General features: G+C 44.1%; 1 protein-coding gene across 5 annotated transcripts in view; it reads left to right on the top strand.

The window, feature by feature from the left end:
* The window catches only part of Pld (Phospholipase D), a 176,710-nt gene that overhangs the window by 143,302 nt on the left and 17,598 nt on the right, over window positions 1–15,810 (top strand). For all 5 annotated transcript variants that reach the window (XM_075871757.1, XM_075871756.1, XM_075871754.1 and 2 more), the window contains 6 exons: window positions 5,137–5,195; window positions 6,914–7,056; window positions 8,051–8,169; window positions 11,430–11,552; window positions 13,828–13,938; window positions 14,822–14,913. In XM_075871757.1, the coding sequence (XP_075727872.1) occupies window positions 5,137–5,195; window positions 6,914–7,056; window positions 8,051–8,169; window positions 11,430–11,552; window positions 13,828–13,938; window positions 14,822–14,913 (647 nt within the window). The remainder of the gene's footprint in view (window positions 1–5,136; window positions 5,196–6,913; window positions 7,057–8,050; window positions 8,170–11,429; window positions 11,553–13,827; window positions 13,939–14,821; window positions 14,914–15,810) is intronic.

A 15,810-nucleotide genomic window follows, 5' to 3' on the forward strand; every position in this document is an offset into this window, starting at 1 on the left:
GATGACCGAATATTACTGATAAGTTGGCGTAGTTTTTGAGATCGCTTCCCATTTCCAACGCGTCTAGGCCTAACTACAAGATCGATGTTAACAAATCGGCAACGTGAACGTTTTTGCGTTTCGTACGTGGTTCATATTTATTTACTTTTAATATCACTAAAATAGACTTCTAATAATGCTTCGCACTGTGGCATAGGCGAACATTCTCGTTTTCTTATCATTTTCACTGTTTAACTTGTTAGCCCTATAATAGGTGGCGCCACCATCCCAGCTGAGTAAACCACGTAAACGCTATCCCGCTAAACTATAAGACGCTGCCCACAACGAACATTTGCTGCACGGTAACGCCATTCCCTTAACCTACGCTATCACGCTAACGCTAAACTATAGCCCTTTAATGCCTTGGGTCTAGGGTAAACGAGCCGGTTTTAACGTACAGGGGCGATCTGAATACACCAGAAACACAGATACCAGTGCCCAGCAGGTTTTTATCTTGCCTCGGTTTTTTTTTTATCTTGTGATGCCACCTTAGTGTATACACGTAAAGAAAGCGTCAGGAAATAAAACAGTTCTTAGTATGCATTCCGAGTTTGTAATGTACTCAGACCGTTCCTGTATGTAACAAAAAGAAAAAAAAAGAGGGTGATTACCAAAGATGTAGAATAAACTGGCCCCTCTAGTAGCTGTTATTGTCATAACGCCCTCATTTCATGGAGTCTGCGCATTCGTACAGTGTGTTTCTGTGGCGAGTGCGTTGGAAGTTAAGTCGAACCCGCCTACATGAAAATTGGGTATCCCCAATAACCAATCAAGCTATTTTCAATCAAGGCAACGCCGTAACTTCAACTAATAGGAAAACCTACGGCTATATTGAACAAAAACAGGTGGAGCACTCGATATATCAAACGCCAGGCACTCGCAAACACTTGCAAGATGTCCGGTTTTCGTCAGAAACTTCCGAATTTTCCTCGTGGTGAAGGACTTTTTTGTGTGCATTTGAGAGACCGAGTGATGTGGTTAGAAGGACGCCGCGCGCAGCCACCACATTGCGCTCCTGAATTTGCGCCCGAAATACAACTTCAACGCAACGCGTAATCCAAACAGCCCAGAGATCAAATCGATTTTCGTTATTTTATTCCTTTCTTTGTTCTGCTAGTTCAATTTGTGTGGACTCGACTGTACCCGCGACAAATATGCGATACAATGCAGCGTTCTTCATTTCGAGTTAAGCATCGTGACAGTGGTGGATATCCTGCATTGTGACACAAGCCAGTACGATCCTTAAAATATTAATGAACGGCGCCGGTTGCGTCACAGATCCTGTCGCCTTGGTCATACACACTGCATCCGTATGTATGTATGTATGTATGTATGTATGTATGTATGTATGTATGTATGTATGTATGTATGTATGTATGTATGTATGTATGTATGTATGTATGTATGTATGTATGTATGTATGTATGTATGTATGTATGTATGTATGTATGTATGTATGTATGTATGTATGTGCGTACGCAAAACGAATGTCTGCATCTATATTTTTGATACATTCAATAATGTTAGTGTCTTAAGGTACAAGGTAATGCTGTAGAAGCACCATCAAGCGAAACAATAAAAGTCGACCTGAATTCTGGTTCTCAAGTTAATATCGCTGCTTCTAAGACACCTGAATAAGTTTAACGACAGTGACACGTGGGTACGCTTCCGCCAGAGCGCTCCAGCGAGCATAGTCAAAGGCAGGGAGGTTTGCGCGTCACTATTAGTAGAGAAAAGTCACGTGCTCACCCACCCAGACTCACTCGGTCTGCTCGATTTGAGTGCGAGTGAGTTGACTCATTCGTGACTTGGCCGGCCAACGGCCCTGAACATCGAGCTTTACGCTCCGGGCTCTCGCAGCCCTGCCTGGCGGCCTTTGACTTCCAAGTCCTTGGTGCTTGAGTCGCGACAGCAAATTGAGGACTAAACCTTCTTCACCGCTACACGTTTGGTGGAGCATTCGTGTCTGAATCATTGGTGTAATTTGGCCGGTCCAAGTTTTTAAGTGAGAAGCAGTGATTTTGACTTGACTCTGTACGGGCGAATCATTTACCTGAAATACGCGAACCACCTTCCTGAAATTACTTACCTGAAACACACGATGGCAATGAGCAAATGCTGCTGGATATGGCGTCTATGGAAATGCCCCCGGAGTAGGAGAGCAACGGGAGGGGGGTGGGGAATGGAAAAGATAAATAAAAGAAAGAGACAGGGCAGTTACTCTCGCAGAGGAATGGTTTTGTACCTGCACAGGGATGAGGCAATAAGGGTCAAAAAGATATATATATATATATATATGTATGTATGTGTGTGTGTGTGTGTGTGTGTGTGTGTGTGTGTGTGTGTGTGTGTGTGTGTGTGTGTGTGTGTGTGTGTGTGTGTGTGTGAAAGAAAGAAAGAAAAGAAAAATACTGTTGTACACACGCTCAGGGCGTTCCAATCAAAGTCGTTTGGAGAGACCGGTTGAACGCAGAAAGCGCGGGAACACTCACAGCATTCTTCTGCGACGTTAAGCCACTGTGTGCATTCTGTGATGAACTGGAAACAATAGACCATTTCTTTTTAACCTGCAGGCGGTTTAACACATTACGAAAAACCCTATTAGAAATACCTTTACGTGGTATTGGTATGGACTTATCTCTGCCTGTCATTTTGTCCTTTGGAGCTTCCATTTCTGGTTTTTCTAATGCGACAGTATGCGCGGCCGTCCAGGGCTATATTGATGAAACTAATAGGTTGACTAAATAACCAGTTTCATTATCCTAACATGTCCACATATTTGTATACGTATAAAATCAGATTATTGCTCTATTCTAAGAATAAATTCGTTTATGTAAATATTTGTATGCATTACATTAAGCACCACATTTTCCTAGGCTATCGGTAATCTTTCTGGTAAACCTCCGTCATTCCAAATCTGAACAGTAAAATTTTGAAACCACTCGATTCATGGTCGATCCCCCACAGTGGGTATGCGCCACTAACAATAGGAGAACAGCAACAACAACAAAGTCCTGTCGGTGGCGTGGGATTCTGGCTTCCGATAGAGTCTGGTTGCCCAGTTGATCGAATGCATGGCAGAGTGACTGTTTCACTGAACAGTACTGCAGGCATTCGCCCAGAATATGCATAGTTGTTTCATGATTACCACGTGTCGGTCATTTCTATGTGGAATACGTACGCAATATTAATGTGACATCCAACCATAACCTGCGCATTAGGATAGCGTCACTTCGTCGAAGTCTTGGAAGAACTTAGAGAGAGACAGAGAGAGAGATAAATGGAGAGGAAAGGCAGGGAGGTTAACCAAGCTTGGCTCGGTTGGCTACCCTACACTTGGGGTGGGGGAAAAGGAGAATAATGGAACTTAGACTTTGGAGTTGACTTTAGTGTATGTGATAGTGCCTGCGTATAATGTGACTCGTTCCCTTGCGACTTGGTGCGTTCACGTGCAAGCTTGCGGGGCATCCTTGCAGCGTCAGCTCTGGTGAGCGGAATTGATACTTGATTGTTTTCAGTATGGGCAGAAGCGGCAGCTCGTTTGGCCCTTTCGTTGCCAATAATTGCACAGTGACTTGGAAGCCATTAAAAGGCTATTGCATGTCCTTTCTCGGTTAAGTGTTGTGTCTCTTCTACAATCTGGAACGCCAGTTGTTCTTGCGAGCCGTGGGGTAAAGGTGACAGAAGGGATTGCAGGGCCGCCTTGAAATCACTGAAGATGGTCGAGCGTCTGTAAGTGTTTTTATTATTCGTCGTCATCTCGTGCGCGCTGTTCAGCCAAGGTAAATATAGTCCATTTTCGTGCCCGCTCATCGTGCAATATGGTACGACGAGCTGTGAGCTTTGCTGACCACTACAATTAAATTTAGGACGTCTCACCTTACGACATCGACAGCTCGCTGTGGAGCTTGCACCTACTATCACGTTGTAATCGACGAAGCACATCGGGAAGACAAAAAATTACCTGAGCAGACGAGATTAGAATGTTTGTTGGTGTTATGGTGGTGGTGAAAAACTTTATTCGTCAGAAGGCCAGAGAGTAAAATCATATTTAAAAAGCTAAAAAGGCTGCGTGGCAGCGAAAAGCACAGCACCAGGTTCACTGGCGGGACGGTAAAGATGCCTTGGCCCTGCAGTTCGCGTAGTCAGGCTGATGAGGAGGATGATAATGTAACGACTACATTTGTCTATTTGATTCGTTTGACAGCTATCGTATAGCGTCCCACTTAGGCATTATGAGAAGGTACCGCGTTTCTATGAGGTAACTTTAGCCTATACTAAGAGGGGCGCAAGCACTGTTGTTTGTTTTATCTCGTCACATTACAGCTTGCTTCGTGAGTCCTCCTTTGCCCGGTTTTTTGTGACCTTGCGTCGTGTCTTTTGATGTCGGTGAACTCGTGTGACTTTCTCGTCGGACTCAAGTGACCTCTGTTGTGAGCCGTGTTGAGTCAACTTGTTGCCTCACTTCATGTTTCCCGTACCGTGTCAGTTCCGGCGAGCTTGCGGTTAGTGTGTGCTCATTCATTTTCCCCTTCCCAAATGCAGTATAGCAAACCCGGGTACTCCTCTGGTAAAACCTCCCTGTCTTTCCCGTATCTTTCTATTTTGTCTTGTCTTCGTTCTTCTATTCGAGGTGCACCCATTCATTCCATTTCAGAAGAAGCTTGAAATTCCCCTTACTGCCGTGAGTATTTCTTAGTTGTGTGACATTGAAGACTCAATAAGTATTAAACGAATTGTTACAATCTGACAGAGTGAGCTGTCGCTCGAGACAACCACGTTTATTTCGGTGTGATCTGTGTCGCATCGCATCCCGCTGATAACGTTAGGACGTGTTGCATAGTATTCACCACATGCCTTGGCTTAGCAGTTAAGAAGCGGCTACGTAACACTTGCTTCCTGAGCTCGTGCACCGTTTCTGCTTTCCCGAATCTGAGTCACGCTCAAGCAGCAATGCATTTCGCTCATGCATGGCTTCTTGTGTTTATACTTTGCACTGAACACAATGCACGCATTGGCCTGAATTCTTCCTGCCTTTTTGCCTATTATGCTGTGAGTGCTGCGGCCATTTTTCTGACACCAATCTGGATTTTACAGGGTATGCAAGCTTTCCATCGGCACAACCGGATGGGCTCTCTGGACTCTCTTAATAATCTGTAAGTCACGATAGTATATGACTGTGTGCTGATGCAAACATTCACACGTGAAAAAAAAAGAAGAATTAATATATAGAGGAGCATTCGTCTGTCTTATCCAAGCCTTCATTGTAGTGTGTAGAAGTATCGTCCAAGTATTGTGTTCAGCAAGTGCAGGCGCCGACAATTGAGAAGCGATGTTTTTGTGGTTGCGCTGATGGTATCAGTATATCGCACGCAGTTTATATTGTACGCAATGCAGGGGTGCGGTCATCACAATGAAGCCGCTTATTCTTTAAGTGGTATCGCTGCCTTACGTCATCAAAGCCGCCATATTGCACTACCAGATTTCAAAGAAGCTACAACCATGACGACGCGCGCAAGTTATCAATATTGTCAAAGTTCAAGATTTAGAGCCCAAAGTAAAGGCCTCAGTGCGTTTGTGATAGCACTAAACACATTTACTTAAACTCTCCGACACTCACTCACGTTCACTCACATTAAGGTGTGTCCAGTCATGTCATGCATGGCTAGCCAAGTTCAACACTTATTTAGGTATGTTCCGCCAGCACAACTAAGCATTAGCCAACAGTCAGCGTGATTTAGTCCATACTTTGTCGTTTATGGACCAACGTGAGCAATGGCATAGCCAAATTTCTCCCCGTTAATTAGCATCAGCTGAAATTGGAGACGTCTTTTAGAAGCACTAATTTAGCAATATTTACCCGCCATCCCTAAGAATTAGCCAATATTTGTCATCATTTAGCCAACACAAGCAATAACTTAGCCATATTAAGCCACATTTACCGAGAATTAGCTACAATTGGTCATATTTATTCAATTATGGCTGTCTTGAGCCACCGTTCAGCAAGCACGAGCAATAATTTAGCGATACTCAGCAACGTTTATTGTGAAGCGGCCAAAATTGAACATAATTCAATCAGCGCTGAAAGGCATCAGCCTTGACTTCATGAGGAATAGGGCATTTGCCAGTGATATTTTAGTATGAGTACCACCACTACCATTGAGCTGTGTTGGTATTTCAACGTAGCTTATGGCGCGAAAAAAAAAAACACAGGAGGGGAAGGACAACCACTTGTCCTTCTCCCCCGTATTTTTTTTCGCGCCATAAGCTACGTTAAGAATGAACCGACTCGCCCAACAAGTCACTCTCGTGGTATTTAAATATGATAGGCCAAGGTACCAGCACTCACAATTTGCCGGTTGCCGCGTGAAAACTCCACTTGGGTACAAAAACGCATCCTATGCGTATGCAAAAATATTGCCGCCTATCTGTGTACATTGCTGCGAATGTCGTCGGAAAACGATAGTTTTCTGCAGGCCTTCGTTTGTACACAGCGTCGCATTTTTGTGACGGCCTAAAAAACAGTAGGGTTTTTAGAATTTCGTGTCTATGTATTGTTTATTAAAGGAACACATCATCTAATACGTACGTATTAGTGTGGTGTCTCACATATGTGTAAAATTTGCTTTTTGATCGACTATGCTCTAAAACATGAACGCAGTCACCAGTTAAAGAAGGCAGGGCGCTGAGCAGGTGCCTTATTTTCGGTCGGGTGGCTGAATCCTGTGACATACAGAGAGACAGAAAAACTGACAGACCCACCACTATTTCCGTGTTCATGTATCCGGGAAAAAAATATATAGTCTTCCAGAAAAATTACTGCTTAGTACGAATGGCCGTATGTCACAGCGTACGACACACTTAAACTACGCAGTTGTGACGTGCCCCGCTCAGAACTGCGGGCCAGCTCTCTTGAAGACGACCTGGGTCTCCAAGGATCGGCCAAGTACTGGCTTGGCAAAGACTACACGAACTTCATCTTCAAGGACCTCACCGAAGTGGACAACCCTTTTGTCGGTAAGTCCTCTAGCCACCACAGAAAAATAATTATGAACGTAGCGAGCAAATATTCACTTTCTTTTGTTTTTGAGTATATTCGGACACATTTCTTGAAACATTCGGTACAGAATGATCACACATACGTACAGTCTTCCTATCTACCCACCTACCGCATTGCTATCGGCTTCATTTGAATTCACTTGCATACTCACGTTTACTCATACGTATTTCAACGCAATGTCCTTCCCACAGCATATCGATATTTATTGATCAGAAGCATGTAATACATAGGAGGTATGTGTTTAGACCTTCCCTTGCCAACTCTCGAATATATCTTATGTCGTCACCTCTTTCAAGAAATATCACCTTACTGGTTTGCGAGCACTCAATTCGTATTAGGAGGTACTATATCGAAAGACGCCAAGCAGGGTATATATTACATAGGAGACTGACGTTAGGCACTAATACTATGGTCGAAAAAAAATAATCTATGCTAATAGACTCATGAGTCGACTCACTTGAACTCAGATCCAGCCATGAGTCAGTGCGGGTCAGTAATGTTTTGGTGTGTTTGACTCCGAGTGAGTTCATATGAGGAAAATTTTTGAGTGTGAGTTCGAGTGAGTCCGGCTCAGAAACAATCGGGGAGTCTGAGTCCCAGCGAGCCCTAAATACAAAATACATTTCAAGGGTGAGTCTCAGTGAGCTCCCAAAGTTTTGCCGACCTCTGTGCGCAGATAACGTGCGCACACAAACACACACACGCGCACGCCCACACACATGCACACACGCATGCACGTAAACACACATCTTTTACTTCCCCAACCCCTTCCTCAGCACAGGGTAGCCAGTGGGTCTAAAAAATGGCTAACCTCCCTGTCCTTCCGCTTCTTTCTTTCTTCGTCCTCCTTCCTCTATTATTCTATGAAATGGCAAGAAATTTGCTGACTAGCTGAATGTTTTTAATTGTTGCTGAAACTTCTCTTCGTTGGTCGGATTTCTTACGTCACAGACATCGTGGACCGCAACGTGACGCCCCGCATGCCATGGCATGACATCGGAGCTGCCGTCAGTGGCGCCGCTGCGCGGGACATCGCGCGACACTTTGTGCAACGTTGGAACTTCACCAAGGTGCGTCCGTGCCTGACGCTCGCTATGCACATTTGCTCTGCAGGACGCATAACATGCGTGCTCTGACTCGTGCAGTTTATATATAGCATATAGGGCACTCCCCTGTCCTATCTTCTTCTTTGCTCGCATATTTGTGCGCACGTTGCTAGAGTGTTCACGCATTGATACATAGTGGAAGTTTGTGAAAGGGCCCCCCACGATATCTGACCATTTTGAGCTGACGAGCGCAATGCACACCTTTGGATTTCATGATCACGTCTGCGGAAATTCGCAACAATGCGTGCCACGGAAAAGAGCCAAATTTCACGCTGAATACTACTCTTCCTTTTCGGCATGGGCAAGTTACCAGAGAACGAGGCCGGCTGCGGCGCCTGCATTTCCGATGGAGGTGGAAATGTTGTAGGCCCGTGTGCTCAGAATTGGTGCACGTTAAAGAACCCCAGGTGGTCTAAATTTCCGGAGCCCTCCACTACGGCGTCTCTCATAATCATATGGTGGTTTTGGGACGTTAAACCCCACAATTCTATCTATCTAGAGAACGAGTAGATTAATAATTAATAAATAATAATAATTAATTAATACTTGATTGATTCATATGTAGGGTTTAACGTCCCAAAACCACCATATGATTAAGAGACGCCGTAGTGGAGGGTTCCGGAAATTTCGACCACCTGATGGAGAATGGGGGGATAACAGCACTGGTATTCAGGGAAGTAGAGAAGCATAAAGTGTTTGTCTTCTCCATTCATGATACCGTATCTATTTGCGTGGAAAGAGTTCGAGGTGCTAACGACAAATCTTGCCTACTGCGCGCATACAGTTGTGTGCTCTGTCCACCTCTTTCTTCTACGTGTCGTGGTTAAGGTGCATTGAGGATCACAAGAATTTTTCCACAATTTACTATAGGGTGGATACGGGTGCAATATTTCATACATATAACTATTGTATAATGTGTATGAAATTTCGCTATAATAAAAATTGCCCACGTATATACTTTTGACATATCGTCACTGGGTCGTGACGCTGACGAATAAACAGGGCTGGGTGTTCAGGCACCCCGTTTGGCCGAAATTGTGGCCACGTAAAAGTAAAGTTGGGTTACATCAAGACACTGGCAGTGATAGCGGTGAACAGAGCTTCAGCCGGCGCTCAACAAGCGGCGAAGCGTGGCGGCATTTATGAATGTGTCGTCGAATATTCCACTCTTATCACTGGTTCTCGCGCAAGCTCTGGAATAATCTCGAGCGTTCACATCTTTTTGGTAATCTTAAACAGAATGATCAAAAATGATCGTGAACCTTCTCGAACGATGAGGCAAACTTTGCGCTGAGCGTATCTGACCGAGGCTTTGTGGTCTAAAGCCAAATCAAACAAAAGTGAAAATGAGAAACGCGCGTGGCAATATTAACACGTTCTCTGTCTCAAAGCGTTCGACAGCCCCCTTGCTCCGTGTTTGATATAAAGTGTATTCTCTATTTATGGGCCCATGTATTTTTATATTGTTTAACTGTATAGATATGGGGCTTTTTGCGTATGTTAGAGCAACTTGTTTTCACATAAGAAAGAGGGTTGCAGCCATGTGTCGGCGAACCCACGCTGACTCAGAAAGAGTCGTGAGTGTGAGTTCGAGAGAGTCTCGGTGAGGAATGTTTTGGTGAGTTAGAGTCTGAGGGAGTACGCTTCAACGAATTTTTTTAGAGTGTTGGTCCGAGTGATGCCGACTCAGGAAAATTTTGGTTAGTCTGAGTTCGAGAGAGTCCAAAGCGTGAGCTGCGTAAGTCTGAGTGAGTTTCATTTTTTTTTTTTCGCCGACCCAATGATTCTCCTCATTCGGTTGAGTCACGTGATTGGAGCTGCAGTGTCAAGCCCGGCGTCATACCATCGGTAAAGTTTGAATGAGAGGAAAATGATTTGCCTTGGGTTGCATATAGTGTAATACTTCGCCATGGTCCATGGTTGGCCCCTGTCTCTGAGAGGCGTCAGTAATGTACGTCAAGCCACTTCCCAAATCTTACTATTTTTCCACCATCACCCTTGTTTCTGGGCAAGTAGCCCATGGGCATGGTAACAGCTGCTCATTAAGAATAAGTGACAAGTTTCCAAGAGAAGGCAAGTGTGCCTTGAGGAGACAGAAAACTAGGTGAGCAGATGTAGCTGTTGTTTTCCTTTGAACACGGCTCTCATCCAATGAAGGGGAGTGGCCGTGTGTAAGGTGAGTTTTCTCAATACAATCCGCATTGCTCCATTCCTAGGAACGCTACTCAGCTAATTGTGATGGGAAGTTCTAATTGCGAATTCAAAAATATCTAGTGCACACATAATTTAGCAAGAGTCTCGTTTCGTTGCAGTGACGTATTCCTTAATGGCGAATAAAAGAGGAAGAAGATGAACTCGTATTTCTTTTGTTCTTCGAGAGCCTCGATGATGATATTAACGCAGGTGATACTACACACAGCGTTGTCAAGCGTGGCATATTGAAAGAGCGCAACACCAAAGTGAAGCCTTCATTCTCTTCTTCTTGCAGTGACATGACGATGACACAAAGTGCAAAAGTTACTGCATGTCTAGATTAATACAACACAATTATTCCACATATATAAATTAGAATGCAAGCGAGAAATATCGAGAGAAATAAAATAAAATAAATAGGCAGAAAAGTAGAAAGCACTCTTACAAAGAAAACAAAATTGCTAAATATCAAAGAAAGAAAGAAAGAAAGAAAGAAAGAAAGAAAGAAAGAAAGAAAGGAAGAAAGAAAGAGAAAGAAAAAAGGACAGAAAGCGGGATACGAAGAGGAACTTGTAAGAGTGTCCAGCTCTGAATTTTCTTTAGTCTTGGTGTCATTAGTGGGAAGCGTTCTTAATTTTTTATCATACTTCGAATAACCTTGCATCAACTAACTTTGATTTGTAAAACCTTTGCGTAAGTCATAAGGCTTTGCTTTTTTTGATTTAATAACACATCGATTATTTTTACACTGTTTCAGTTCTGCAAACATATACTGATGTCGTATCATGCACGTTCTTTGCATTGCCAATAAAGAACACAGACCTATAGCCAAGCCAATTTCTCGCTTTTTGTCTGCGCCTTTGTCACCGTCATGAAGTATGAATACGAAGATAAATTTAATAGAGTTTAATGTTCCTGGCAGCTGCTGTGTAGCAGTAGCAAGGGATCAGTACTTCTTACCTTCCCGCCTGTAGTTACGATGCTTACTGATTGCATCTCTCAATGCATCTTTCTCTACTCGCCTCCAACAGTTCGAGAAGGCTAAGCAGCACGAAAACTACCCGTGGCTGCTACCAAAGTCTTACCAGGACGTGGAGCTAGAGTCGACGCTGCCGGAGACTGCCATTGGCACGCTCTTCACCGCAGACTGCCAGGTGGGCACTCTAACGCGTTGCACGTGTGCATAGCTCGTGCGTATTGGTTCTACTATATAAAACGAATGGTATACTCCTCGCGGATCGGCGACTCTTGTGTGGAATTTCTATTTCTTCAGTTTTATGAATACCTTTGTTGCTCTCCCTCCCTCTCTCTCTCTCTCTCTCTCTCTCTCTCTCTCTCTCTCTCTCTCTGTGTGTGTGCGTGCGTGCGTGCGTGCGTGCGTGTGCGTGTGCGTGTGGGTTAGCGGTTGCGTGTGCGTGTGCTTCTTTATGTGTTCATAGCCGCAGCAACTTGTTGACCTCAATGGAGCAAAAAGAATGCACTCGATCGAAGGGACATAATAGTCTACGTGTTACTCTTTTAGGTGAATCCTGAGTTGCCGATTAAATAACTAGTCTTAGCACTCAAGATACTGAAGCGCCGAAGCACTCAGATGCCGTACTATCAGCTTCAAATGAAACCCGAACAGCGGCAAGCCTTTGCGATAGTGTAGTGCGTGCCGTCCAGTTGTCACCATTGACAGGCGCGGACATCTTTTTCAGCAGCTTTGCGCATATGCGTGCCTGTTCGTAGTGATAACTGGACGGCGTCCACTACACTGCCGCGAATGCTTGCCTCTGTTCGGGTTTCATTTAACTCTGATAGTACACCTGTCTGACATGGATTATATTGCATACGTACTCCCTGAAGCAAAAGCAGCACTCATAGACACGGATGAGAGGAAGGCACACTGACACACAGGCGAAACCACTTCTAGTAACTAACTCTTCCTTTAATATGTGCCTTTTATATATAAATTCTCTCCTCTTTTTGTTGGCCACGTGGCAATTTTAGTGCACTGATGCGAGAGCGATATTGCTATAACGATACAGCTATTACGTTGGGTTAACGTTAACCGCATTTAGGCACCATCCGCTTAAGGTAATTTATGCAGCAGTGTCGAGGACTACCATACTCGCGAGCACCAGCGCTTCGTATCAGCTTACAGTTTCCGGTGCTGCTAATAATCATGTCGCTGTTGGCATATATACATATATCATTATATGACACATATGCGGCTGTTTAACGTATCTCTGTGCGGGCTTTTTTACATATCTTTAGCGTCACTTTGGGCAGTTTTGCTCCATTACAATTTACAACACAGTCACCTTAAATCGGCATGCTATGCATAGCATCGAATTCCAAGGTACAGGGAATTTGATGTTATTTTTTAGGCCCGCCTATGGTAATTTTTTAGGTCTGCCTATGGTAACAGGCGATTCTTTCTTATTTTGTTTCTTTGAATGTTCACGCGTTTTTTTTTCAGAACTTTCGCCAGTAACATTATTTAAGGGCGGTTGAATCTGTCAACTTAGCACATTCTTACATAAAGTGGCGTGCTTGCAAACCCCATCTTACAAGTGCATGGCCTGTAGCCGAGTTGTTTTGCGGTTCGATATTCAAACCTGGATGAATTTCTCGCCAACGAAGAAGCTTTCACTCTGTAGAATGAATCCATATAGGGATTTTTGTGTGACTGCATACTACAAACGGATGGTTGTCAGGCTCCCTTCCTAACCATTGCGCTATCTTGCGGGATTTGGAAGAAGGAATTTGCAATAATAATCTCCGGCCGCGGTGTTCCACCACTCCGTATTGAATGTCATTCGTCGCTCAGGCTGTAATTTGAATCTAGTGACATTAACACATACAGTCTTATAGTCCGCTTGCACTCATTATTTCGCCATATTTCCGAAATGTAGTTTCCGTATGCTTCGTATAACTTTTTAAAGAAAGTGTCCGTATACTCCGTAAAGCTTTTTATATTTCCATATTTTCCGTAAGAAACTTTCCTGTCTCCTGCATCATTTCAGTATTTTTCCCCATTTTCCTTAAAAAGGTTTCCCCATGTGTCATTGAAATTCCATATGTTTTCATAAAAATTCACATTTTTCCGTATAATTCCTAAGTAAAGTACGGAGTCCATACTTTTTCCGTAAGATTTCATACAGAACATCTCAGTAGAAATGGCACTGGCATTCCGTTAACGCGCGCGTTTGAAAATAAACATTTTCACTACTTTGTAGGTACTTCCAAGCTAGCGGGTGAAAAGCTTATCAGATTTCAGTGCAGCAAAGACTGTGCTGCTGAAACCGGGTTTCATCTCCGTATATGTGTGCATAATATCCTTCTACCTGAGTCTTTATTACCTGAGTCTGCCTATTGAGTGATTTGGAAAACATTTCGTTCGTGCGTTCCACACAATGTTGCACGTAACTCTCTTTGTTTCAGATATTGCGCAGTGCGAGCAACTGGTCTACGGGCATCAAGGCAGTCGAGTCCTCCATCCACTCCGCTTACATCGACAACATCGTCAACGCCAAGCACTACATCTACATCGAGGTCGGTCTATCATCATCTAAGTCCCACAGTTGCCACTCGCAACACTGCATGTACTCGCGGACAACCTCACTTGACAATGAAGAGAAATCTAGGGTCCGCAAGTTGTAAACTATAGACCTTCTCGAAAACGCCTCCCTGGGCGCCGTCATAGTCCTCGTTGAGCTGCGCGAATTGGCGTGACCCCGCGAGAATGCACTGACAATGCTGCGCCCCTCACTTTTGTACTCTCGCGCACAGCCCATTATGGCGGTGTTTTTCCCTCCTGTGAAAAGGTGTATACTCGTGCGTTCAAACACCACATCTATCAATAGTGACCAGTTTATGCTGTCGATAGCCACGTCATATAAAGACGAATATTGCGCGACGTGAGCATAGTCTACAGATTGCCTCATGTGGTACATTAAATAGGCGTGTGGTAAGACAGCCCTATTTGGGTGGCGTTCGTGGCAAGTTTTGTGAGGCGGCTAGACGGAAGGGCCACAAACCAGCTGACTCCCACCTGGAGTGCAAACTTGAGTGCGTTCTCCGATGCAATGCTATGCAACGTAACCAGTGAACAAGTGGGAGCAAAACAGCCAAGAGGCCACTCGTTGAAGTTTTACCACGTGATGAATTCATTTTGTTCATTAATAACCACTGATCTTTGTGCTTTGTAGATTCTGTCGTGTATTGCAGTTTTTGTATTCTGATTCCACTCCTGCAGTAGCCTTTCATGGCTGAAGTATGTTGAAATATGCAAATAAGTACATGTGTGCAGGAATAAACTGTAAACGCGGACACATGCTCATGCACACGCAGAAAACCAAGAGCCTTACACACGAGAAGTGCTTCACGATGCAATTTTTTTTCGAGAACTAACTATCGTTGCTGTCTTCCATTTCAGAACCAGTTCTTCATCACACTCGAACAAGGCAACCCTACCGTCGAGAACCAAATCGGCGAGGCACTGTTTCAGAGAATCCTCAAGGCACACAGGTTAGAAAGCGGGTTCGCTCATCGATCGCTCAGCGATAGTGCTGCCGCTACGACACGTCACTGGAGCGATCGCTCTTTTGTACGTTCTGTATGCCTACTTCAACAAATTCTGTTCACTATAATCGTTCGTGCGGAAGGTGCCGCACACCTCAAAAGCGGCAAGCTGTGTTGACTTATAGGCACAAGATGTAATCATCTCACGCAAGAGCACAGAGTTTCCTACAATATTTACTAGAGGGAATCCTGGTGCTGCTATCCTTCAGTCACTGTGGGAATGGTGAGTAATGCATGAATTTGCATAATATTTGTGCATGAGTTTCCAAACGCACTTGCGCTTTTTCTTTAATTATGTGTTTGGGCGTTTGGTTCGGATAAAAACATGGAGCGTTGTGGACTTCGCGACTAGGTTTGAATTGGTGAGCCTAAAAAGGTCAAGCGGATAAAGTGTATATGCTGAATATTTGCTAAACTTCGTCTTGCGACAAAGCGTTCAAGGCCATGTGGAGCCAAAACGAGCCGAAAAAATATTCTTCATACAACGCCGAGTACAGACCATTCCCTCAGTGACTGAAGCGCCGTGCGTTGCTGCTTAAGTTCCATCATGTGTAATAATAATAATAATAATAATAATAATAATAATAATAATAATAATAATAATAATAATAATAACTAGGGGTTTTACGTCACGAAACCCCGATATGATTTTGAGATACGCCGTAGTGGAGGACTCTGGAAATATTGACCATCTGGTGGTATTTAACGTTCGCTCAGAACGCACAGTACACGGGCCTGTACCATTTCGCCTCCATAGAAATACGACCGCCTCGGGCAGGGTCGAACCCGCGGCCTGTGGTCAGCAGCTGAATTAACACCGTAAGCACTACGTCACCGTGGCTC

Source organism: Rhipicephalus microplus, chromosome 8 (genome assembly GCF_043290135.1).
Source record: "Rhipicephalus microplus isolate Deutch F79 chromosome 8, USDA_Rmic, whole genome shotgun sequence".
NCBI lineage: Eukaryota > Metazoa > Arthropoda > Arachnida > Ixodida > Ixodidae > Rhipicephalus > Rhipicephalus microplus.